The sequence below is a fragment of the Clarias gariepinus genome, chromosome 22 (assembly GCF_024256425.1).
Source record: "Clarias gariepinus isolate MV-2021 ecotype Netherlands chromosome 22, CGAR_prim_01v2, whole genome shotgun sequence".
NCBI classification, from domain to species: domain Eukaryota; kingdom Metazoa; phylum Chordata; class Actinopteri; order Siluriformes; family Clariidae; genus Clarias; species Clarias gariepinus.
In genome coordinates this window covers 25549844-25577293 of record NC_071121.1, presented here as the reverse complement: position 1 = coordinate 25577293, position 27450 = coordinate 25549844, and the positions used below count along the sequence as shown (strand labels likewise).

Sequence of the window (27450 nt, the reverse complement as noted above, 5' to 3'; positions counted from 1 at the left end):
TATTTAACACTCGTCGTTTTTTTTGTAGAAACCGGAAGTGTTTGTCAGGTGAAGGGTCTTTAACTGACCGTGATTCATGACTTCGAAACGACTCTTTTCTATATTTATAGAAAACCAGTCACTGTTTCTCCTTGAATGTTTGTATATTTGCATATTTTTGTGCATCTAAGTTGTTATATGATGTATTTAAAATATGTTAATTCTCTTCAGGAGAATGATTGATTACAGCTTTTCAGTCAAGTGAGTCGGTTCACTTTAAATGAGTCGGTTCACACAAAAAGTAGTAGGTTTACTAAAGGGAGTCGGTTCCACTTAAACGACTCGGCTCTCTGGACAGAAAAGGTTAAACACGACGTGAAAACACTGCGCGGTGACGTAAATCCTATTTTAGTATTATTTTAAAACAAGCACTTGGTTTGATCGAGTACTTTAGCTCCTAAACTATACTGCATGTTTTTTATTTGTATAACCTGGAGCTTTTCATTCGCCGATTTATGTTATTCTTATTTAATTTTTTTCAGAATGCTTGTGTTTAGGTTTGGGGTCGTTCTGACCCCCGAGCGCGCGGATATCCAGGTGTTTGTGTCGGGATCACGCGCGGAGCTCGGGCGCTGGGACGCGGCGAACGCAATCGAGATGAAGCCGACGAGGACGCTGGCGACCAGCTGCGACCCCTGCCTGTGGCTCGGGGAAGTGCACCTCACCGAGCCGTACACACACAAGTTCTGGTTCAAGTTCCTTAAACGGATTGATGGGAATTATATCTGGGAAGGTATCTGTCGGATTGGAAACGTTTTCCAGTCTTGTGTTGCTGCATATAGTAATTAAATTACAAGCTTTTCTTCCCTTGCAAATCGGGTTTTCATATTATTTTTTCGCAAAGTAGAACGACACACTTGGCATCACTGGAAAAGCTCCAAAATTTACAAATAGTTGGGTTGATGAAAAATTTTAAAAGAAGAAATCCACAATAAACGATACAACGGTACCTCGCCATACGAATTTAATCCGTTCCAGAGGCGAGTTCTTAAGGTGAAATGTCGTATTGTGAAACGCATTTTATCATAGGAAATAATGTAAATGCAGATAATCCGTTCCAGCCAGTCAAAGATATTACCAATATTACCACTTTCCAACACTATAATCATATTTTTGCATATAACAAAATCAAAACATTTTAGAAAAGACATGTAAATTAATTAAAATATAAAATAAATATTGAACCTTATCTAACATTAATTTATGAATTTTCTTGTCACTGGCTGCTTTAAAAAACAAATTTATTGTGGCTCCGTTTTTTTTTCTTTTTGCCATCCTCGCTAAAATTCTTGATGCCATGTCTTTACTAAATCTTGCACAAAATGTAAAAAAAACAAAACAAAAACTCACAAACCATGCAACTTAACCAGCATTCGGTTCGGTCGCTCGTATGCCCAAATGCCTCGTACGCTGAAATTTCTTGCAAAAATCTAATTTCTTATGGTGAAAATTTGTGAAGCGGGTAGTCCGTTTGCTGAGATACCACTAATATTAATAAGAAAAGATGATAGTTTTATTCAATTCAATTCAATTTTATTTATATAGCGCTTTTAACAATGGTCATTGTCCCAAAGCAGCTTCACAAAAAAAAAAATTAAAGATTTTTTTTTTTTTTTTTAAGAAAAGAAAATATTTGGAAGTGTGTATGTGTGAGAAAAATGTGTCTAGATAATAATTAAATGAATGAATGATGAATGAAATGTCTCTGATGAGCAAGCCAAGGGTGACGGCGACAGTGGCAAGGAAAAACTCCCTGAGATGGCAATAGGAAGAAACCTTGAGAGGAACCAGACTCAACAGGGAACCCATCCTCATCTGGGTGATAACAGATAGAAATAACATCAAGTGTGTTGTGCAGGTGAAAGTTCAATATATCAGAAGTTGTGTAGATTCAGTTCAGCAGTAGGTGCAGAGGGCAGATGGGGTCAGATCACTGGAAGCACAGGAGCAGGATGTGTAGCTCCAGCCATCATAAAGCAGAATCTAGCTGGAGCAGGTCCTTCTCAAGATGCCTTAGAAACCTCGCAGGGTTGGCCTTTGTCTACTGAAGCTGGCACAATCTCCAGATGTCTCAGGATGGGTAGAAAAATATAGAAAAGATGGAGAGAATTAGCGTAGTTGCCATTCAGGATAGGTGTACTGGAGTATGAGGTTATGGGATGAGTTACGCGTATGCCAGATTAAAGAGATGCGTCTTGACTCTACTTTTGAATTGGGAAACCGTGTCTGCTCCCCGAACAGTGTCTGGAAGGCTATTCCAAAGCTTTGGAGCCAAATATGAAAATGCCCTGCCCCCTTTTGTAGATTTTAAAATTCTGGGAATTACCAGAAGTCCGGAGTTTTGTGATCTTAAGGGACGTGGTGGATTATAGCGTATCAAAAGACTGGTTAGGTATGAGGGAGCTAAACCATTTAAAGCCTTGTATGTAAGTAGTACTATTTTGTAATTAATTCTAAATTGAACAGGTAGCCAGTGCAGGGATGATAATATAGGTGTTATATGATCATATTTTCTGGATCTAGTGAGAACCCTGGCGGCTGCATTTTGGACTAACTGTAGCTTGTTTATTGAGGATGCAGGACAACCACCTAGTAATGCATTACAATAGTCCAGTCTGGAGGTCATGAATGCATGAACTAGCTTTTCTGCATCAGATACGGATAGGATACTCCTAAGTTTGGCAATATTTCTAAGATGGAAAAAGGCTGTTTTTGTGATATTGGAAATATGATTTTCAAAAGACAAGTTACTGTCTAATATCACGCCCAGGTCTTTTACTGTTGAGCTGGTAGTAACAGTACATCCTTCTAAACGCAGGCTGAATTGTGAAAGCTGTTGTGTGCTGGTTTTTGGGCCGATGAGCAATATCTCTGTCTTATCTGAATTTAGTAAAAGAAAGTTATTGGTCATCCAATCTTTTATGTCCTGGACACACTCTGTTAATCTAGACAACTTGGGTATTTCATCTGGTTTTGTTGAGATGTATAATTGGGTATCATCAGCATAACAATGGAAACTAATCCCATGCCTTCTAATAATGTTTCCCAGGGGAAGCATGTAAATTGAGAACAGGAGAGGTCCTAAAACTGACCCTTGTGGTAAGAAGTGGAAAGATATATGGACCCTTGTGGGACCCCATATATCTGACTTTTATTTGTCACATATACTTTTTAGTTAAATTCTACATTGTGAGGTGTAGGGGCTTGAACCCATGACCTACCAGTGCAACCAATCCACTACTTCATAACATAAAAGATTGTATAATGCTAAGTGTGAATATTCAGAATGAAATGTGATGTAATGAGCCATTTTGTCCACAAGATGGCACTGATATCACAGACAAGACTTTTCCTTTTTCAAATACTGACTTGTTAATACTTGTTAACTGCTCTCTCTTTCTTTTTCTCTCTCTCTCTCTCTCTCTCCTTCTGTCCTGTTAGAATTGTGACCAAATCTGCTTCGACTTCATCAGCATTTTCTTTTTTCAGACAGACAAAAGTACAGCAGTTTTAGACTTTTGTATTTATCTCTTAAACCAGTTTTTACTGTCATCAGTCACTCTGTATGTTCAAACACTGACTGACTTTCATTCATTTTGTCGGGTTTATTTTTCCCCCCATACACACGCGTTTCAAAAGGCTTCTGTAGGTACGCGTGTGTCTTTTGTGTTCTCGTACTAGAATCAATTAGTTTTGTTTCTCGGATTGTTCGCATGCTGCGAGTTTCTTTTCATCATGCAGCAGCACATTTTTGGATATGCATAAAGCCTTTTTTAGGGGGGAAACAATGTGGCTTGATTGCACGGCATGGCTCTATACTTTTAGTCTGTGCCAAGAAAACTAATCTCAGTTCCCTCTGGCAGTCAGGACATGCAGAAATCATAGCATTTAAGCAGACGACGTGATCAGCACTCGCAGGATTGTGAGGTAATATAGGATTAGTTTGGGCTTCTCATTAAAGACATGATGACTGGATTGGTTTTGAAAGCATTTTCCCTTTGCATTCATTGATTTAACACAAGACTAGATTACATCATGACTTTAATTAAAGTCAGGCTTGCTGTGTATTCCAGTCTGGCATGATACCAGAGCACAGTGATGGCCTGACCTTTAATATTTAATACGAATAAAGGCTTTATCCAGACTTCATATCTGCTTGCGGTTTGCATGGCTGACGGAAGAGACACAATGAGAAGTGAAATCTTCCCTGCCCTGACATTTTCCATAAATATGCCTCACGTCTCACAGTCTTGGAGTTTGCTTCCTGCGGATGTATCAGATGCAGACCTGAACACAAATCATAATATGATGGTGAAAGTACTGGACGTTCCGAGCCAATGCAGTGCTATTGTAGTAAAAGTAAATGCCAAATGCATCTGTGGGATATTAGATGCGTCTTGGACCTTGATTTTTACTAACACTTCAGTTCATACCAGCTGTGTTCTGTTTAAAGTGATTGCCCCAAAAGATTTCCAATTCCCAAATACATGCAAGTCTCACTCTTGCTTCAGTGGATAATGTCACCTGGAAACCCTCAAAACGGCTGATATAATCATATTTAATGTTATCTGCTTATACCAGTAGATTGTGACTTCACAATCTATACTTTGAACATCTTTTTAAAAATGATTATGGATTTTGGCCACATGATGGCAGTGTGGGGAAAGGGGACAGATTTAGTAGGTATGCTTTACATTGTATATCCGTGTCAAAGGCATATAAAACTCAATTTGTCGGACTTAAGAATTAATTTGACTTACGAACATGCTCTCGGAACTGAACTTGTTCGTAAGTCAGGGACTTGCTGTACTGTAAAATCAAACAGGACTAAAAATTCAAATTTAAATTTTATTTGTCACATACACAGTCATACACAGTACGAAATGTAGTGAAATGCTTACACGACCGCCAGTGACCTTAAAAAGAGAATTAAAACTTATAATAAGTAATAAATATCAATAGAAGAAATATGATAGAAAAATTTAAATAAAAAAATTAAAATTAAATTTAACTAGAAAAAATAGAACCTGAAAATAGAAATATACTGTACACATAGAACTATAATGGTGTGCAAATATGCATAGAAAAAGTGACTTTGTGCAAAGGTTATTAAAGTGTCTTTGTGCAATGGTCCAGAATGTAAACGTAAACATGTAGTGTAGATGTGATGTGCGTGGACCTGTCCATAGTGTCCATGGATGTATAAAGATTGATTGATTGATTGTGAGAATTGTGAAAATATTGTGTTAGTTTTGCATAGTGGTGTGGTTGAGAGACCTTATCGCCTGCGGGAAGAAGCTCCTCCTCAGTCTCTCTGTGTTGGCCCTCAGGGAGCGGAATCGCTTCCCAGACCGCAACAGAGTGAACAGTCCATTGTTGGGGTGGCTGAGGTCCTTCACGACCTTCCTGGCCTTGGTCCAGCACCGCTTGGTGTAGATTGAGTGCAGGTCAGGGAGCTCGGTGCGGATGATGCGCTCAACTGATCGCACCACCCTCTGTAGAGCTCGTCTGTCCTGCATAGTGCTGTTCCCGAACCAGGTCGTGATGTTTCTTGTCAGGATGCTCTCTATGGTGCAGGAGTAGAAATTCCTGAGCACCTTGGAGGGCAGTCTAAAGTCTCTTAAGCGTCTGAGGTGGTACAGACGCTGCCGGGCCTTTTTTACCACGGTGTTGATGTGACAGGACTATGTCAGGTCCTGCGTGATGTGAACACCGAGGTATCTGAAGCTGTCCACTCTCTCCACTGGGCTCCTGTTGATGATGGGGGTCTGGTAGTTCCTCACCTGCTTTGTACTGAAGTCCACTATCAGTTCCTTTGTCTTGCTGACGTTCAGGAGGAGATTGTTTCTCTGGCACCAGTTCTCCAGATTTCCAACCTCCTCCAGGTAGGCTGTCTCATCGTTGTTGGTGATCAGGGCCACCATGACAGTGTCGTCAGCAAACTTGATGACGGTGGTGGAGTTGGTAGTGGCCATGCAGTCAGAGGTGTACAGAGAGTACAGCAGGGGGCTCAGAACACAACCCTGGGGGGCTCCAGTACTGAGAGTGATGGAGGCTGAGACATGTCCGCCCATCCTTACTGCCTGTGGTCTGCCAGTCAAAAAATTGGAGATCCACTGACACATGGCTGAGCTGAGTCCCAGGTGCTCCAGCTTGGTGGTGAGTGTGGAGGGAATTATAGTATTAAATGCAGAGCTGTAGTCGATGAAGAGCATTTTCACATATTTCCCCCTCCGAGTGTCCAGGTGAGTGAGAGATGTATGGAGGAGATGTGAGATTGCATCGTCCGTGGAACGGTTTGGATGGTATGCAAACTGTAGTGGGTTCAGTGTGTTTGGTAGTGAAGAAATGATGAAGTCTCTGACCAGGCGTTCAAAGCACTTCATCACTACTGAGGTAAGGGCTACAGGGCGATAGTCGTTGAGAGAAGCAGGATGTGGTTTCTTTGGGACAGGAACAATAATGGACTCTTTGAAGCATGTGGGGATCACCGACTGAGATAAAGAAATGTTAAATATCTCAGTGAACACAGGTGCTAGCTGGTCTTCGCAGGCTCTGAGGATACGGCCTGAGATGCCGTCTGGTCCTGCTGCTTTCCTGGTGTTCACTTTCTTGAAGGCTCTCCTCACGTCATGCTCGGTGATGATGAACGCGCTTCCGGTGCTGGCAGTAACTTCCTGTCTGCAGCCGTTAGCGCCGCTAGCATTTGCATTGCTAGCGTCTTTAGCTGCAGCCTCGAAGCAAGCATAGAAAGTGTTCAGCTCATCTGCCAGAGTCACGTCTGCGTTCGTCATACCGGATGTTGTTGCTTTATAATCAGTAATTGTCCTTAATCCCTGCCACAGGCTCTTGGAGTCACTCTGTTGGAGCTGTGACTCTAGTTTCCTCCCGTAGCGCTGCTTCGCCTCTTTCACCACCTTCCAGACGCTGTATGACGCAGCCTTGTAAGGTTCCATGTCCCCCGACGCGAGTCCCGTGTTGTAGGCAGCGGTGCGAGATTTCAGAGCGTCGCGGATGGTTTTATCCACCCACGGCTTTTGGTTGGGAAACGTTCTAATAGTCTTTTTTTCCACGGTATCATCCGCTAGTTTCCCGATGAATCCCACAACCGCTTCCGTAAACACGTTGACGTCATCGGAGCTGTTTCTGAACATGTCCCAGTCTGCGTCATCGAGTGCGTCCTGTAACGCGGCCACCGATTGGTCCGTCCAGCGCGCGACCTCCCTCTGAACCGGAACTTCCTGTTTCAGCCTTTGTTTGTATTTTGGCATAAGGAAGATGGCGGCGTGGTCGGATTTACCAAACGGTGGACGAGATTGTGCCTTGTAGCCGTCCTTGACCGTTGTATAGCAGTGGTCCAGTGTCCTTTCGCCCCTGGTGGGGCAGGTGATATGCTGATAAAAGTTTGGCGCTGCGCGTTTGAGGTTGGCACTGTTAAAGTCCCCCGCCACAATAAGCGCAGCGTCCCGGTGTTGTGTTTGGTGCTGTGTGAGTGCCTCATGCAGCTCGCATAAGGCAGTGTCCGTGTCCGGACAGGAAGATAGTTTCTGTTTTGTTTCCTTTTTTTTCCTCATGTGGTCTCAGGGAGTTTTTCTTTGCCACCACCTCGCTTAGAAAATAAATAAATAAATCAGTCTAGTCAAGATTTGCTGTGTGAACTGACGAAAACGTTTCTGGTTCATTAAAGCCATATAAAGACAAAGAAGAAAAAAAGGGTGGAAAAAGTTGACGTGTTTTATTTTCTTCTGTGGGTTTACTTTGTGCCAGGTAACGGCCCGCATCATGATCGGGAGTGTGTGTACGACCAGAGCAACACGGTGGACGGGGTGTACTGTCACCCGATCGGACACTGGATCGAGGCGAGCGGCCACACAGACGAGATGAGGCACACGACCAACTTCTACTTCAGCGTCGCCGGACAACAGGCCATGCACTTTTCCAAGTGCGTCCACACACAAACACACACTTTGCTTAAATAAAGTATTTCTCATTCTCTTCAGGTCTTGATGCGGGTAAAGAGATAGTTTGGTCAAAGCAATATCTCATAAGATCTATAGTTATGGATTTCTTTCGAGACCTATAGATGTGGGGAAAATCAATTTGACAAAAGTCGAAGAGAAAAATACAAACTTCGTTTTATAGGCCTATACATTTTATTAATATATATGTATATATATATATTTTAGGACTTAAAGTTAAAAGTTACAGAAAAATATTTGTATGCCAGAAAATAAAGCAGCACATTATGGTCATTAAGTGACCACTTTTTAGACCAAAACCAAACTGCTGGGTTTTGTAGGCGATATATATACCACCAGGTGTAACAGTCAAAGTCCTCAGGAGAACTGAAAAAGTAGAGGAACAGAAAAAAGTGCTCAGTAGAACTTCACCAAAAACTGCACAAATTGTACCTAAGACTAAAGTGTCCTCAAAACCTCGACTTTGTTTAATTAATTCATGTTGACTTGGCTTTATAATTTAAAGGCATCCTTGCTGTACAGAATTTTTTTGAGAGGAAGTATTTGAGAGGGTAAAATGATGCCATTGCTCTTTGTTCGGAATTGTAATACAATATAAACTAATATTAACTAATATTGAATTGGGATATTTATAAAATACTAATAATACTTACTAATTGCAATCAAAAAAATATATAATCAGCACCTACAGTAGGTATCGTTATGATATCGTATCGGGTGATCCCTGGTGATTCCCGTCCGTACTGTAGTGGGTCTGGTAGTTTTTGTCACTAAACATGACCAAGAACCACCAACATTTACAAGAAACGTGCTGTATTTTTCCTGGTCAAGTTTTTTTTTTCTTCCCAGTTGGAAGCCTATATACAGAAGAGTTTATACACAAAAGAGTGCGATCAGATTGCAGCCTTAATGGTTCTGAAGTGTCTAGCAAAAACATATCCGATTCTCTACAAACGGTGTCTTATATTTTCTCTACTCGAGTGACAACAACCATGCTATATGATACCGTAGCTAGCAAACTAGACGGACAAATAATTACACACTCACTTCAAAGGAAAAACAAAAAAAACCTTAATTATACATTCATACATTTATTCTTCAGTAAGTTTTTGTATTTATTTTTTTTCGGACAGCATACCACACTAAAAAAAAACCCCGCCAGATTCTGAAAAGACTTTAATTTTCTTTGTGCACATCCTAACAAAAGGAAATCATCCATCCGTCTAATTTCTATACCGCTTATTCTGTCTATCGGGCCTGGAGGCTGATCCCAGGAAACTCACGGCACAAGGCAGGGAACATGCTGGATGAGTCTCTAACCCTTTGCAGAGCACAAGCAAACACACACATCATCAAAAGAGAAGCTCACAGAGAGCTATCTGATGAAACAGTGACTCCTACAGGCAGCGTGTGGTAACAAATCATCCACTAACGCAGCTCAGCCAATGCAACTCCTAAATCTCCTTTTACACTTAATTGTCAATTTAATCTGTATATAAAATATTAGGAACTCATCATTATTTTGACAGTTTAAAGTAGTTTTACTGTATGTAAATTTACACTAATGAACCCAGGAACTTTTGTAGAATTACACAAGCTTGCCTAAAGACGCGACTCCTGGCTGAGGTCTACTTTTAGGTCACTTTCAAATTTTTTTTTTTCTAGTGAATGTGAGTGATGTTCTTTAATACATTCAGTCTGACAGGGTCATAGCTCTCGAGTGGAGGTGAGGACATCACACACCAGTGCTTGTGCCCAAAAAAAAAAAGGCTTAACCGTGTACAGGCGTTTTGTTGCGTAAATACGTTGCGTGTGAATTTATCCGTCCTTGAAAAGTTAATGTTCAGTAATGAAAATGAACAAGTAGTTTCTCATGGGGAAAGAAATGATCGAAGATTGCTGTTGTGTGTGTGTAATGTGTGTGTGATGTGTGTGTGTGTGTGTGTGATTGCGTGAGTACTCGAGGGAAGGCCATTCAGATGAAGTGTGTACAGATGGAGTAAAATCAATGGATGTAAAAGGGAAAGAAAGGAAGGGATAAAAGGTCAAACATAAAAAGCACTCAGCAGCAGATGCTTTTTCACGCGTTTATTTTTTTATCCAGATCACACAAAGCATGTGAGGTTCACGCAAGCTTTTTATATATATATATTTTTAGATATACAGTATATTTTTTACTTATGAACGACAAAACTTTCTTCTTTTCACTTCTCTTGCAGTTCAGCTCAGCAGTTTGTTTTGTATGTTTTTTTTTCCCGTTAATGGTGAAGAAGAACAAAATGATTCGTGAGAATACGTCATATAAACAGCCTTGTTAGTGTTCTATCCAGGAAGTCAGTTCATCCTCATTATTTATTATAGCGCACGTTATTGTTTGCTTCTGTGGATCTTTCCTCAGGCTTCTGAGACTTGTAAAGCTCCACGGTCACAGCTTATTATCAGAAAAACACATTATCGCAAAGCCGTGATTAGACGCAGATTTACCCGTCTTGATCTCCGGATACGTGACCGAGGCATCGTTACAGTCTGAGGTTAAAAAACAAACACACACACACACACACACAGGTAAGAATAAGCTGACTGTTTGTCTTGAGCTATGAATGTTTTTAGTCTATTTTTGACATAAAAATACATTTAAAGGTCCGATGTTTTACTAATCCTTTAAGAAGTGAACACAGGTCCCCTAAAATGTGTGTGTTTTAATGCCCCAGATAAAATACTCCATGGACAATGCTTTTTTTCATATCTGAGATTCCTTCTGTTTCACTCCTTCTCCAAACACGCCATTTCAGTGTTTATGTAAATGAGCTTCTGCTGAGCCACGCCCCTCCAAGGACATCACAGTAGTTGGAAAATCGATTTTGCTTCTTGAAGAAGTAGAAGAAAAAAAAAAGATTTTTTGTTTTGTTTTTACACACACACACACACACACACACACTGAATACCTGGCTAAAAGTGATTTTTACATAAGAGAACACCTTTAAAACAAATATGCTTAATATTTCGCAAATGTGCTTGGACAACAAAAATGCAATCCTGTGATCTTAAGCCCCGCTCCCAAGCCATCTCGAAATCAGTCCTGAGTATGGACAGGAAGGAAAATGGAGAAAGTTTATATCTGAGAGAACAAAATATTAAGAAAGTTAGTCATCAACATTTTTATTTTTATTTTTGACAAATAATTATTAGTCACACTAAATTTTTTTCCTTTAGCACTAGCGCATGATTAACATATTGTTCTACATGAAGTAGCCGTCCACAACAAAACAAAACAAAACAATTTAAATAGAAGCTTACAGCTTTACAGTTTTCACAGATTACATTAAATTCCACTTTTAAGAAGTCTGTCTTTCTTTCCGTACACTTCTTTGGGATTTTCCGTTTCCGTCTCCACGACAAGCTCCTTTACCAAATGTGATGACTTTTTGTATTTGTAAATCTTTTCATTTTATTTGAGAAAATCTTTTCTTTAGTCAAGTAAAGGAAATAATAACTCTTTCTTTCTCTCTCTCTTTTCCTTTCCCTCTCTGGCTGCTTTTAGTAAAATGGAAATTTGCATGTATATCAATTTATAGTGCGAAATTAATTAAGCCCCAAGGGGCAGAGGATTACTGGCTCGGTGAACGCAGCACAACGGCGTCAGCTCTACACTTCTCCTCCCGGCTGGTTCCCGTATTCGTATTCGCCCGTCATAATTATTGTTTTTTTTTCAGACTGTGTAAGAATGTAGAAATCAAGCTTTCCTCACATGATGTAGAAAGTCAGGATTATGCAGCATGAGCGGAGCAGAAAGCACGAACGGAACGAAACCAAAGACAAGGTCACGCGTTACAGGACAAGTTGATCATTTAGTCAGTAATTAAAAAGCCATTTTTGCATTCATTTATTCTAATTACTCAACATTTAGCATTTGTCCTGTAAAAGCAAACAAACAAAAAAACAAAAGGACAAACTCCTAAAAATCTGATTGGTCAGAAAGACGATTAATAAATGTTGTTGTTCCTACACTAAATAAATTCACATGTCTAATAGAATAATGACTTTATTACTTAACAAATGAAATTGCAGCATGTAGTTTTGATGTCGATGCTGTGAATTTTTATAAAACAAAAAAAAAAAAATCTTATTATAATTTTTTTTACTTCAAATTGCATGATAGATGATTTTTAATTATGTCTAAATAATACTAACACCTAAACAGCATGTCTACAATAATAATAATAATTATTAATAATTATTATTATTGTATCCTAACTCATCTTTTCTAAAGATCTTAAAGCATCTTAAATTGTCTGCCCATAAACGTGGACTCTCTATATGACAGGTTTAACATATACTCACTGGCCCTTTCATTCTTTCTCCTGTTCAACTGCTTGTTAACGCAAATATCTAATCAGCCAATCACATGACAGCAAATCAATCCATTAAGGCATGTAGACATCAAGACGTCAAGATGATCTACTGAAAGTTCAAACTGATCATTAGAAAGGGGGAAGAAAGGTGATTTAAATGCCTTTGAAGGTGTCGTGGTTGTTGGTGCCAGACGTGCTGGCCTGAGGATTTCCGAAACTGCTGATCTACTGGGATTTCCACAACAACGATCTCTAAGTTTTAACAAAGAATGGTGTGAAAAAGAGAAAATATGATCAGTGATCACCAAAATTTGCTCCCTGACGAAAAATGCTTTGTTGATGCCAGATGTGAGAGGAGCATAGCCAGACAGGTTCGAGCTGATAGAAAGGCAACAGTAACTGAAATGTCATCTCATTATAACTGAGGGATTCTGAAGAGCAGCTCACGTCACAACTTGTAGAACCTTGAAGCAGATGGGCTATAGCAGCAGAAAAGCACACTGTGTGTCGCTCCTGTTAACTAATACCAGGAAACGGAGGCTAAAATTCACATAGGCAACATAATCGGACAATAAAAGATTGTTAAAATGTTGCCTGGTCTGATGAGTCTCGAATTCTGTTGACATTTAGATGGCAGGGTCAGAATGTGGCATTAGCAACATGAAAGCATGGATCCATCCTGCTCTGTAACAATGGTTTACTCTCGTGGTGGTGGTGTAATGGTGTGGGGAAGATTTTCTCCCCACACTTCAGGACCCATAGTACCAGTTGAGCATGTTTTAAATGCCACAGTCTACCTGAGTCTTGTTGCTGATTATGTCCATCGCTTTACGACCATAGGATAACGCGCCATGCCACAAACCTCAAATCAGCTCAAACCGGTTTCTTGAACATGACGATGATCTCAATCTAATAGACAGATCTTCAGCCGACAAATCTGCAGCAAAGTTTTCAGCACCTTGTTGAATCTGCGGCATGAAGAATTAAGTCACTTATGAAGACCAAAGGGTGTCCAACCCAAGGGATACCTAATGAAGGAGCCAGTGAGGGGATTTGGAAGGAGTCCCCAGTCTTAATGCTTAACAGTCAAAGTGGGTTTTCACAGGTTTGTTGTTAACATGCCAAGCTGTGGTTTTCCTATAGGCTTCAAGGGACAAAAAAAAAAAAGAGACTGGTGAGGCTGTTTAAGGGATTACAGGAACTAACCGATTTACAGATGCTCCAAACCTTAAATGCTACTATAAATGCATAAAAGGTACAAATAACCAGTCTTTAATACATTAAACATGTGTATTGGTTGTTAAAATCGCTGTGATGTACAAGGAATAAAACATGTATTAGTGCTGTTTAGGGAATTTATCAACTTCAAAGCGCCACATATTTGGGTTTTGAATTAGTAGAAGGTCGTTGCAGATATGACGCTATTAGCATTAATTTCTATTCCCTTTGACCTCCCTGTTAAAATAACATGAAGGGAAAAAGAAATAGAAGTCAGGAGAATAAAGCAAAGCTTTTCACCCTTAGTTGACTCAGGGGTCAAGTCAATTTGCCCCGCAGCTGAGGGCAGGGGCAGCACTTAATAACGTTCACCTCCGATGAAGCAGTTCCATTATGTTCGAAATAATGGCACTCTGACGACGCCCAACACGTCCACTGACGTATAGGGAACGAAGCCGTCTTCTTTTTGTGTACTCTGGAGAAACTTTCTCACCTGTAATAATTTGTGGATGTTTTTTCACAGCCTGGTTCTCTAATAAACATGATGAATGGTTAGGGAGAGGAAAAAAATTGCTCCCACACACAGTTTTGACACCGAATATATCTGTTTGCTGAGGGAGCTCATAAATAGCTCGTGATGGGACGCCACCGGCTAAATCCATTGGAGAAAAGCCAAATTGAATGTGTTAGAGAGCCTAAATCGATTCGGGTGTAGAAACGCACCACAGGAGCCACCGCTTTGGTGTGTGCTTGCCTGTGATTCACAACAAGTTAATAGAGACAGAACGAGAGAGAGCGAGAGAGATACAATCAGTGTGACTCAGCTTCTGATGACTCTTTACCATTTCGTACTAGTTTGTAAATCTCTGTGGTCATTTCAGGGGCAGCTTCACTGTCTTGTTTACTTGAATCGAGTTGATTATGGTGGTTGAAGTAACAGAAACGGTTTTGTCCAAAGGGTGCTCAAGTTTGGGTTATTATCGGAGTTCCTGGGGGGCCAGCGTTACAGACATAAAGCAGACAGTCTGATCGTGGCAAAAAAACTTGATGATATCCAAGGACTAGTGAAACACTGGGATTAAGTGCATTAGTGTAGAAAAATAAAGGGAGTTTTTACTCTCAGAACTGTGTCCTGTTGTTCTGCGAAAGCAAAAATCCCGCTTTGACTCGAACAGCCCTTGTATGTCTTCCAATAATTGATAATGCAGTCTTTAAAGAAAGCTTCAGTCTGCCGGTCAAGCGTGATTTAAAAACCACCTATATGACTGAGACACGCTTCTGATTTAGTCTGAACTCTGTTCATTATTTAAAAAGAATCCATCACTTGGGCTGGAGATGATACTGAAGTCCTGGATTTGCAGCCCATTTGGTGAATGATCTGAAGTGTTTGAACTGCCTGAAAGTCGTGGGATTTCATTTTTGAAGGTGATGAAATCGATGCCAGAGACATGAAGTCAAAATTACAAGCAAGACGATGATGGAAAGAAAATAATTTGGTGGAAAAATTTGCCAGACTTTTCCTTTTGCACAATGACAGCTGAGCAATTCCTCCAGACTGTTAGCATACAGAACGTTAATCAGCATCATATTACATTTATACCACAGGATTTTATGTTTGTATACAGGGTGAGCTTGGTGTGCTGTGATGGCGGTTGGAAGGCTTGTAGAGATGTTCAGATCAATTAATGGCATATAGTGAGATACCGCTGCCGATTAAACCTTATATTGATCTCCTTTTGTCCTCTAAAGACAGGAGAGGTTTGTCCTCACTATCATACCAGGGATAAAACCTAAACTCTGCAGTGTACCAGTTATTCACAGTGTGTGTGTGTGTGGGGAAAAAAAGCAATATGTTTGCTGGTCAGAACCTTTACAAGACCATCCTTGGTGTCCATCTGTCCTCCGTACTCACCCGTGTATACACACACTTACACAACACACTCCGCTCGCTCTGAATAAGCACATCTTAATTAATACAACAACCTCCAGACCCAGTTTGTTGTTCCTCGTGAGAGGTTTGACATGTGATGATGTGTAATTTACCCTGAGAGCAGAAAGCCAGTGGCCTCTATTACAGCAGCGCTCATAACACAGCGTTATGTCAGGAATACATCGTTTACGCTGTTTAAATTCACTATAAATTCATGGACTGAATCAATTTGAAAATGTTTCACTAAGAAGAAATTCAGATAGTTCGGGAAAAACAGTCGTATCATACAGGAGCTCTTGAGTCTGCCATTATTTGATGGGAACATCTTGTGAAACTCAGTCCTTCTCTATTTGTAACTCCTAAGAAAAGAAAAATAAGATGAATCAGTGAAAGAGCAGAAAAGTAATTGTGTCGTATACAAGGAGGAAGACTTTGTGTGTGTGTGTGTGTGTGTGTCTGCGGTTGATAACATGTTACGTAGCTTAAAAAAGTTGTACCTGTTGGTACTTGGGCTCCAAATATTCAGCTGTATACTGAATCATGTCAATAAACAATAAAAATGCTACACTTTAAGGCAAACTAGAAACAAAACATTTGCATAAGGATATTTGTTTAGTCCATTAATGTAAAATCGCACGTGATAAATTGTTAAATCAGGTACTGACACACAAATGACTGACTATACTAGTGTTTTTAAATAAATGAAAGAAGAAATGTTCAAGAAACCAATTTGAAATGATTCGAGCTTTGTGACATGGTGCATTATCCTGCTGGAAGTATCCATCAGAGGATGGGTACATGGTGGTCATAAAGGGACGGACATGGTCAGAAACAATGCTCAGGTAGCCCGTGGCATTTAAACGATGCCCAATTGGCACTAAGGGGCCTAAAGTGTGCCAAGAAAACCTCCCCCACAACATTACACCACCACCACCCGCCTGCACAGTGGTAACAAGGCATGATGGATCCATGTTCTCATTCTGTTTACGCCAAATTCTGACTCTACCATTTGAATGTCTCAACAGAAATCGAGACTCATCAGACCAGGCAACATTTTTCCAGTCTTCAACTGTCCAATATTGGTGAGCTCGTGCAAATTGTAGCCTCTTTTTCCTATTTGTAGTGGAGATGAGTGGTACCCGGTGGGGTCTTCTGCTGTTGTAGCCCATCCGCCTCAAGGTTGTGCATGTTGTGGCGTCACAAATGCTTTGCTGCATACCTCGGTTGTAACAAGTGGTTATTTCAGTCAAAGTTGCTCTTCTATCAGCTTGAATCAGTCGGCCCATTCTCCTCTGACCTCTAGCATCAACAAGGCATTTTCGCCCACAGGACTGCCACATACTGGATGTTTTTCCCTTTTTACACCATTCCTTGTAAACCCTAGAAATGGTTGTGTCTGAAAATCCCAGTAACTGAGCAAATTGTGAAATACTCAGACCGGGCCGTCTGGCACCAACAACCATGCCATGCTCAAAATTGCTTAAATCACCTTTCTTTTCCATTCTGACATTCAGTTTGGAGTTCAGGAGATTGTCTTGACCAGGACCACACCCCTAAATGCATTGAAGCAACTGCCATGTGATTGATTGGTTGATTAGATAATTGCATTAATGAGAAATTGAACAGGTGTTTATAATAATCCTTTAGGTGAGTGTGTGTGTATATATATATATATATATATATATATATATACAGTGGTGTGAAAAACTATTTGCCCCCTTCCTGATTTCTTATTCTTTTGCATGTTTGTCACACAAAATGTTTCTGATCATCAAACACATTTAACTATTAGTCAAAGATAACACAAGTAAACACAAAATACAGTTTTTAAATGATGGTTTTTATTATTTAGGGAGAAAAAAAAATCCAAACCTACATGGCCCTGTGTGAAAAAGTAATTGCCCCTGAACCTAATAACTGGTTGGGCCACCCTTAGCAGCAATAACTGCAATCAAGCGTTTGCGATAACTTGCAACGAGGCTTTTACATCGCTCTGGAGGAATTTTGGCCCACTCATCTTTGCAGAATTGTTGTAATTCAGCTTTATTTGAGGGTTTTCTAGCATGAACCGCCTTTTTAAGGTCATGCCACAACATCTCAATAGGATTCAGGTCAGGACTTTGACTAGGCCACTCCAAAGTCTTCATTTTGTTTTTCTTCAGCCATTCAGAGGTGGATTTGCTGGTGTGTTTTGGGTCATTGTCCTGCTGCCACACCCAAGATCGCTTCAGCTTGAGTTGACGAACAGATGGCCGGACATTCTCCTTCAGGATTTTTTGGTAGACAGTAGAATTCATGGTTCCATTTATCACAGCAAGCCTTCCAGGTCCTGAAGCAGCAAAACAACCCCAGACCATCACACTACCACCACCATTTACTGTTGGTATGATGTTCTTTTTCTGAAATGTTGTGTTACTTTTACGCCAGATGTAACGGGACACGCACCTTCCTTAAAGTTCAACTTTTGTCTCGTCGGTCCACAAGGTATTTTCCCAAAAGTCTTGGCAATCATTGAGATGTTTTTTAGCAAAATTGAGATGAGCCTTAATGTTCTTTTTGCTTAAAAGTGGTTTGCGCCTTGGAAATCTGCCATGCAGGCCGTTTTTGCCCAGTCTCTTTCTTATGGTGAAGTCGTGAACACTGACCTTAATTGAGGCAAGTGAGGCCTGCAGATCTTTAGATGTTGTCCAGCGGTCTTTTGTGGCCTCTCGGATGAGTTGTCTCTGCGCTCTTGGGGTCAGCCGGCCACTCCTGGGAAGGTTCACCACTGTTCCATGTTTTTGCCATTTGTGGATAATGGCTCTCACTGTGGTTCGCTGGGGTCCCAAAGCTTTAGAAATGGCTTTATAACCTTTACCAGACTGATAGATCTCAATTACTTTTGTTCTCATTTGTTTCTGAATTTCTTTGGATCTTGGCATGATGTCTAGCTTTTGAGGTGCTTTTGGTCTACTTCTCTGTGTCAGGTAGCTCCTATTTAAGTGATTTCTTGATTGAAACAGGTGTGGCAGTAATCAGGCCTGGGGGTGACTACAGAAATTGAAATCAGGTGTGATAAACCACAGTTAAGTTATTTTTTAACAAGGGGGGCAATCACTTTTTCACACAGGGCCATGTAGATTTGGAGTTTTTTTCCTCCCTTAATAACGTAAACCTTCATTTAAAAACTGCATTTTGTGTTCAATTATGTTATCTTTGACTTATAGTTAACGGTTTTTGATGAGCAGAAACATTCAAGTGAGACAAACATGCAAAAGAATGAGAAATCAGGAAGGGGGCAAATAGTTTTTCACACCACTGTATATATATATACAGTATATATATATATATATATATATATATATTTTTTAGATCACTTAAACAATTTTGTAAACCTGCATGCAACTTAATAAAATCAAACAGGTGCCTGACAACATTTTACGTCTTTTTTTTAACTGTGTATATGGGCATAATGTCTTTAGCGATATAACGCCACAACATCAGTAATATCTTTTCATCGAGGCCCCTCTTATCATATGGGATACAGCAGGGAAATGTGGTCTCTGTTTTCACCAGGCATTTAGCCAGTGTTTTTGCGCTGCCGCTTGTCTTGTTTAGCTCGCAGAGCCAAATACGACGCAGATTCATCAGTGTGTCTCTGTTTGAGTTGCTCAAGTAAATTAGTTGTGCTGCTTCCTTTAGTTGACACAAACTTCAGACAAATTTTACACCAGGCTTTGGCTTGTTCAATGTGTAAAGTTGCGAACCCGAACAATTTTCATACGACCGAAAAAAAACATGCCTCTGTTGGAAACAAGCTCTTCGGCTTCATCAGATCATGCTGCCATGTTGTATCTCGTATTTCCCATGTGTGAGTCACGTTGGGGGGGTTTGGGTGCGTCGCAGAACTACGGATGCTCACAGTGCCGTACCAAAGTGAAACTGTAAAATCCATTTTCATTTTTCAACATCGACATAAACCATAAATTCGAATTAATCGATAGTAATGATTAATCACGCAGCTCTGATTTCTACAAACTCTTTAACCGCCATCAATGAATACTCTGAGTATAGTGTATAGTAATGAAAGTTCTCCCTGGCCTGGGTAATGAGGTCACCTGAGCCTAGTTACTGTAGTTTTAAAGCATTTAAGCAGTTTGAGGCCTGGCATCAGAAAGCAGATAAAGATGATATTAACACTTTGGTGTCCAGTTCATGTGTGAAAATGATTTCTCATGCTCTCAGAACCACTTTGTCACAATCTGAGTCTGGGATATTACTGTTTCATCAGGGAGGAAGAAAAACTCCATAGATGTGATAACCTGGTCATTCAGTACATTCGTCAGCTGCTGTCATTTTCTTGCCACATAACGTTGCTGAGTCTAGACCTGAGCAACTCAAACAACCCCAGATTATAACACTGTCTCCAGAGGCCTGTACAGTGGACACTATACATGATGGATGCATCGCTTCATGCGCTTCCCTTCTTACACCGACACGCCCTTTGCTCAATCTGGACTCATCAGATAACATGACCTTTTTCCATCGCTCTTTATACTTCCTAGCAAACTAAAGCCATTTTTTTCTGATGACTCTCACTAACAACGGACACAGCTGTTTAGCATTTCAGCAATCTGCTCAGTTGTTTTCTTTGCTTGTTACAGGCCAACAACCCTTCTGAACACCCTTGTCTCTCGCATTGTGGTCCAAATCGTTTTAAAGACAAGGTGTCTCAGAGGTTCTAAGAAATACTCTACTTACTAGAGACGAGGAAAAGGTTAGAGAGTTCGCTCGGCTGCACATTAAAGGATGAGAGAGAAGGAGAGATGGAGCAAGGCTTTATTTTTCTCTAGATGTGAAATCTACACCCCTCTCATTTCCTCTTTCTCGCTCGCTCTGTCTGTCTGAGAGAGGATGACAAATAGATAAATGAGATCACTGTGGGAGAGAGAAGCCGGGGGTCTGACTGTCACACTCCCTCTAAAAATACCTCCGTGTTGGAAGCAGCGAGCGCACAGAGCATCCCTTCTACTCCTCCTATCATCCTTAAGGGGCCATTTCTCACTCCTGTTCGAATATCACTCTCATCACAGTGCAAACCTTTCTCCTCACCCGGTCCTCTCTTAGAAAGATAGCAACACATTTGGTGCCTATTTTGCGCAGATATTGGGAGGGGAGGGAGGAGGGACTGTAACCATGACAACACTCTCGCCAGTCAGTCCTAGCTAGTTCTAACCTAGTTTGCTTTCCAGATTAGATGTATTATTATCAGAAATGCAGGTAAAGGTTGACGTACAGCAAGCGTGGTGACGAGGAGGTTGTGTAACCTGTTAAAGTGGGCCGTCACATCGCATTCTGGCAAATTGTTTTTATTTATAATAAAATTAATGGATATTCATTTTGAAAAAAAAATTTCCCTTAAAAATCTTTTTCACAAAATGATAATAATTTTTAGCAGCATTTAATTTCCTTGGCTTGATCTTTAACTTGTGACCTCATTAGAGGGAAAAAAAAACTCAACTAATTAAAAAAAAAATCCTGGTGGTTAAGGAAAAAAGGTAAATATAAAAGTGTGTAGCTTAAAGCTTTTCTTCCTGCTGACCAAAGAAAAGATTTAAGCAACAAACAGTTACCTGTCTTTTTCTCTTTTTAATTCATTGTATTTTTTCATCTAATTACTGCTTCAGTTTTCATTAATTTGTTAATTTCCTTATATCCTCCATGTGAAACTTTTTATAATATGGACGACATGTGATATAAATATTTAAATGTTGAGCAAATATTTATTTACTTCTCATACAGCGCTGTGAAAAAATGTATTGTTTATTTTTTGCATATTCGTCACAATTAAATGATTGTGATTATCAAACAAATTTTAATATTCAACCATGATAACAAAATGCAGTTTTTAAATGATGATTTCACCTATTAAGGGGGAAAAAAGCTGTCTAAGCCTACCTACAGTAGCCACGTAAAAAAGGTAATTGTCCGTCTTGCTAAATCATTCCTAATTTGGAAAGCGGAGTTAAATTACATTTTCCACACCCAGGCCTGATTACTGCAGGACCTGTTGAATCAAGAAATCACCTAAATACAATCTGTCTGACAAAATCAAGCACACTGAAAGATTTTAAAAAGCAACACAATCTAAAGAAAGTCAAGAAAGAGACTGGGGGGCAATAATGGTATCCATGGGAAAGTTCCAAGGCGAAAGCCACCGCTGACCAAGGATCGTCTCACATTTGCCAAAAAATATCTTTATTGTCCCCAAGACTTTGTCTCATCAGTCCACGGAATATTTTCCCAAAAGTTTAACTTTGTGAAGGTGTGCATCCTGTTATATCTGGCATAAAACTATTAAGCGCACTTGGGTTATTTAGCAGGACGACGGTCTGAAACACACCAGGAAGTCCACCTCGGAAAGTCCGGACAGTTGAGATCCTTAAACAGGGTATTTATGTATAAAACCCTCCAATGTGGCTGAATACAAAAAAAAAAACAATTTTGCACAGAGGAGTCGGCCAAAATTCCTCCACATTGGTGTGAAAACCTCGTTGCCAGTTATCGCAGGTGCGTGATTGCAGTTATTATAGCAGAGGGGTGGCACAAACAGTTATTAGATTAAAATGCAATTGTTTTTTTCACACAGGGCCAGGTAGGCTGGGACAGCTTTTTCCATTAATAAATGAAATCATCATTATTATTATTTTTTTATTTACTTTGGTTATTTTGTGTAATATTACAATCATTTAAATGTGACAAATATGCAACAAAAAAGTTTTTTTTTTTTAGGGCACTGTACATGAAGATTTTACATAATAATGGATTTTTATAATCTGCAAAGTAGCAGATATCTTGTCATTTTATGCCTTATTTGCCTTTTTTTTTAAGGAAATTGAAATTTAAAAAAAGGCTGATGCACTGATAATGACTTCAGAGTGGGTTATGTTTTATTCTAATGTAATTAAAGACATTTTTCCTAAGATATTTGACCCACTGAAAAACCTGACCTGGAAAATAGTCTCTTATTTTGCATAAAAAGCTCTTAAGATGTAAATTGTCTTCATAAGTTTAAAAGGTATTGAATAATTAAATACGTATTTAATAAACCCACTCTGATTCAGATGCTTAATAAACCCACTATGATATTGCCGATGCTTTTGGTCCTGGTTTAGTTACCGCTTTAAATAAATAATGAAATAATGCAGAATGGCCTGATCACGGATGTCCGAGCTGCCTGGAAAATACAGCCAGTGTACAGTAGAGTCTAATATAAGTGCCTGGCCAAACTCTTGAAAATGATAGCATAGAAAGCATTAAAAAAAATCCTCTAAAAATCTGAAAATATATTCTGAGTGGGAAGCCATGCTTATTCATATTAGTGACACTCACTCACTCACTCATCCTCTAAACCGCTTTATCCTGTCTTTAGGGTTTCGGGGGGCCTGGAGCCTGTCCCAGGAGACTTGGGGCATGACACCAAACTTTATGCACATAGAGATGGGAATTGAACCTGGCATATGGTTGACAAAAAGATAAATAGTGTCTTAAAAATATTCCATCAGTTGGTGGTTGGATGATAAACGATTTAAAATCTCACATGGAGGTTGGATTTTGTATTTATTTTCTATGTGTAGTGTTTAACATTAAACAGCAGGAAACGTATGGGATAATATATAAATATTATATATGATAATATAATAATAATATATAATCCCCCATACGCAGGATTCTGCCCCAGATTTGGCTGGGCAGTTGCCCCCGGCGGGTCGAGCACGTCACCCTGAAGCTGAAGCACGAGCTGGGCGTCACAGCAGTGATGAACTTCCAGACCGAGTGGGACGTTATGACCAACTCTCATGGCTGCCGGCGTGATTCCAACGAGCACATGACCCCGGAGACCATGATGCACCTGTACAGAGACTGTGGTCTGGCTTACGTCTGGATCCCGACGCCTGACATGAGCACTGAGGGTGTGTGTGTGTGCATCTATGCTTTTCTCATATGTATTCACCTATGACTCTGATCCAAACCTTCACAAACTGATTTGAAACCGGTCTGGTTATTAATTTTATACTGTACTGTATATACTGTACTATGTCATCTAGTGTCACAGTCAACAGACCATGGATCTGTAGAAAATAAGTAAATCTTCATCTCTACTACCTCCTAACTCCCTAGCTAGTGGTGCAGTGTAGTGTTTGTAGGCATAATAATCAATGCTTAAAAACAATCGTTTAAATAGTTGGAGTTTGTTGCAGCTCGTTTGATGGACGTACTGTAGGTGCAAATCGGTTTTGGGAGTGCCGCGATCAAACTTTCAATATACGATAATTTACTCTAAAATATGATTATTCTGGGGTCTCTGTATGATTATTTGGTTTTGATATATCTAATATATCATCAAAAAGTTAATTTATTTCAGTAAATCAATTCAAAATGTAAAACTTATATTATATAGATTTATTGCAAACAGAGTATTTATTTCTTTTCATTTTGATGATTATGGCTTACAGCTAATGAACAATGAAAATTCAGTATCTCAGAAAATTTTAATATTGTGAAAAAGTTATTGGAGACTCATGGTGTCCAATTTTTATCAGCTAACTGGACAATTGTCCCAAAGACGATCATGACGATCGAAAGGCCTTTGCTGGCTGAAAGAAGCTGGCTGTTCAAAGCAGTGCTGTATCTAAGCACATAAATGGAAAGTTGAAAAGATTTGGTAGAAAAAGGTGCACAAGCAACAGGGATAACCACAGCCTTGAGAGGGTTGCAAGGAGAGGACAGCAGCTGGAGTCGTTGGTTCAAGAGCCACCACACACAGACGTATCCAGGACGTGGGCTACAACTGTGGCATCCTTCAAGCCACTCAAGCCACTCTTGAACCAAAGACAACGTCAGAGGCGTCTACCTGGGCCGAGGACGAAAAGGACTGGACTGTTACTCAGTGGTCCAAAGTCCCCTTTTTAGATGAAAGTAAAATTTGCATTTTATTTGGAAAACCAGGTCCCTGTGTCTGGTGGAAGAGAGACAAGCTGCTTAAGTTCCAGTGTAAAGTTTGTACTTGACAAGAGCTGCTATGATTTCCCACCTATTACTAGCAGGCCCTGTGACCGTTCTGTAACAAACCTCACCATACACATATTTACACAGATTTGCTTCACCCCATCATCTGGCGATTTTTAGTTTAGTTTTTTTTTTTTACGAACGCTCTCCACGTCAATTTTGGACTCTATGATCCCTTATTTAAAAACACAAACTATAATTCTTAAGATGTCAACGAACCACCAACAATCCATCTTTGAATATTCCTAGTTTTTCTAAACTGCTACGTCATTCCGGCAAGCGAAACATGAGTCTTTATACCCTACTGGAGATTTGACCTGCCTGCTGGACTTGCTAATGGATTTCTAAAGACCAAAACAGCTGAGGCCCAACCTGCACCTGAGCTCACACCTGCTTCACCGCTGCTCGACCCTGATTTCACTCTCCGTCTCTCCGCGGAGACGTCCAGCACTGTTTACACTGCAGAACTGATAACTAAATATTACACACGGGTAAAAGAAAAGGAAACTGCGATAGGAGGTTAGGAGGTGTTAGTACAGCAGGGCGGATAATAGATAAACACACCCATAACACACTCAGGGGTAAACATATCTCTTGCTGCACTAATACAAGGTTATCACTTCATAAAGTTAGATTATTTCCCTGTCCGCTGTGAAAAAGCATTAGAGAGTGCAGAGCTCTCTATTTACACCGCCGAGAGCATGGATATTGCTGGGAGTTATTTTATTAGATTCTTTTGTGTCATGGTAACTATAGCTTTATTTTTTGATTAAGGGCCATCCTCGCTTTAAGCATCATATTGTTTAGAAATACTGGAATACTGGAGAGCGTGAGTGCATCCAAAAGAGATCGAATGTAAAATCGATTAACAGTTTGGTGTCTACAGGCTGCTTCCTGGAGCTGTGAGACTAATGTACTGTAATGCTAAGATGGAAGGAAAGAGTAAGGCATGCCGCATGCAAACTGTACTCCTAATATAGTTACAGATATTTATTTATTTATTTTCGTGCTTGATTTCTTGTCTACAGCCTAACTAGCGTAAAAGCTGGCACTTGGGGACCAGCCAGCTGCCTTTGCACTTATTGATGCTACCTGTAGTTTGAGTAAAGTAGCACTGAAAGAAAAGTCGATAAACGTTTTCTGTTTTTTTATTCTCATCAACCGTTCTCTGACGGTGCCGGATAGACTTCTCCGTTGCTTTACAAGTGCCACTGCTATTAGAAAAGCATTAGCGATGCAGAAGCAGGTGAGTTTGGGAGGGCTATAGGAGACATGGACGTTTTTTATGATTTCCAAATTCATGAAATGCTGTTAGGCCACTTTGAATGTATTATTCACCATAACCGTTTGTAATGACACCTTGTGGGGTAATTTCAGAAATCCAAAAAGAGTACCGGTCATAAGGATAATTAAAGTGACTGGAGCTTAAAGGTGAATTAAATTCACGAAGGGCGCTCAAGTCAAACTAGGACTTTTGATTGTGCAAAATAGCACACGGTTCTGAGAGTGAACACTCCCTTTATTTCTCCCGATATAATCCCCTGCACTCATCTCAGTGTTTCACTAGTGCTTGGATAGAAAGTTTTCCCTGTATACTGGAGACATGATCGGACTGCCTGCTTCGTGTCTGAAACACTGGCCTCCCAGGAACTCCTTTAATTTCCCAAATATGTTGAAGTGGCTTGGAGCGAGGTCAAAAAGGTATGGAGGATGTAGCAATAACTCCCAGATGAGTTCCTGTAATGTGCAAGTGGTGTTGGTGAATGATCGTGTGTACAGTTCCCACAGGCTGATGCATCTCTTCCACAAGTCATCTGTCGATTTTCAAGGCTCAAGCGCTCCACTCGTTGGACGTACAGTACATGGGAGCGACTGCAGGGGGCTCCAGGCCACCATGGCCAGGAGATGATCACATTCACAGATGCACAGCCTGCTTTAACATTCAAGTGTTTTAATCAATATAATATGCCAGAAGGCTTCTTTAAATGTCAATCAGTTTTTTCTTGAAGACTCCTTAGATTTCACTGTAAGGTCATCAAAAATGTTCTCCATTTCCCTTGATTAGGGCTTCATCTTTAAAGTGGGGAAATCGAGTCGAGACAAGAGCACCAGACAAAAAAAAAAAACATCTGATGTGAGATTATCTGAAGGGGGCGGGGCTTCCTATGGTGTTAGTTAATATTGAAGAGTTAAGGACCTTTCCCACATTTCTGAAAACCATTTAATCCTGAACCAATATCATCTTGAAATCATAACAGGTCTTGACAATTCATCGCAAATAGTGTGTTGGTTTAGGTAAAGTGTGAAAGTTCATAGACAGTTCATGGCGATTCAACAAAAGCTAACGCATGGGCAGTTTGTAGATGATTACGGCAAGTGATGTCATGGAATCGAGTGACCGAGAATAACTAACTCGTAAAATTTACACGTGATCATTTCTGATTCTAAGCTAAATAAAATGAAAGTCTTTTTGTTTATGTCGCCCCCTGCAGGACGTGTGCGGATGCTGCCCCAGGCCGTCTACCTGCTCTACGGGCTGTTAGAGAACGGTCACAGCGTGTACGTGCACTGTAACGCAGGCGTGGGTCGATCCACAGCCGCCGTGTGCGGCCTGCTGATGTACGTGCTCGGCTGGAGCCTCCGGAAGGTGCAGTACTACCTTACTGCCAAGAGGGCGGCGGTATACATCGATGAGGAAGCTTTGGTACGAGCACGAGAGGACTTCCTGCTGAAGTTTGGACGTTTACGTCCCTCAGTATGCTGGTCTGGGATGCAGGAGGGAGGGCAGTGTGAGACATAAATAGAAGAGCGGATACTAGGGGAAACAAATGTTGTGTACGAAGGATAAGTACTGGGTCCGAATAAAATATTTATAAATCTTTTA

General features: G+C 40.3%; 1 protein-coding gene across 4 annotated transcripts; it reads left to right on the top strand.

Annotated features, from left to right (window-relative positions):
• Positions 1 to 329: 329 nt before the first annotated feature.
• Positions 330 to 27450, top strand: epm2a (EPM2A glucan phosphatase, laforin). 4 transcript variants are annotated; one of them, XM_053481984.1, is made up of 5 exons: positions 330 to 375; positions 522 to 772; positions 7807 to 7981; positions 23226 to 23470; positions 27059 to 27450. In XM_053481984.1, exons 2-5 carry the CDS (start codon positions 523 to 525, stop codon positions 27364 to 27366), a joined length of 978 nt encoding a protein of 325 aa, XP_053337959.1. In that variant the 5' UTR covers positions 330 to 375; position 522; the 3' UTR covers positions 27367 to 27450. The 4 variants fall into 4 exon arrangements, with proteins under 4 accessions (XP_053337959.1, XP_053337960.1, XP_053337963.1 ...); XM_053481985.1 differs by having other exon boundaries at positions 333 to 370; XM_053481988.1 differs by lacking the exon at positions 330 to 375 and adding an exon at positions 3903 to 3966 and having other exon boundaries at positions 702 to 772.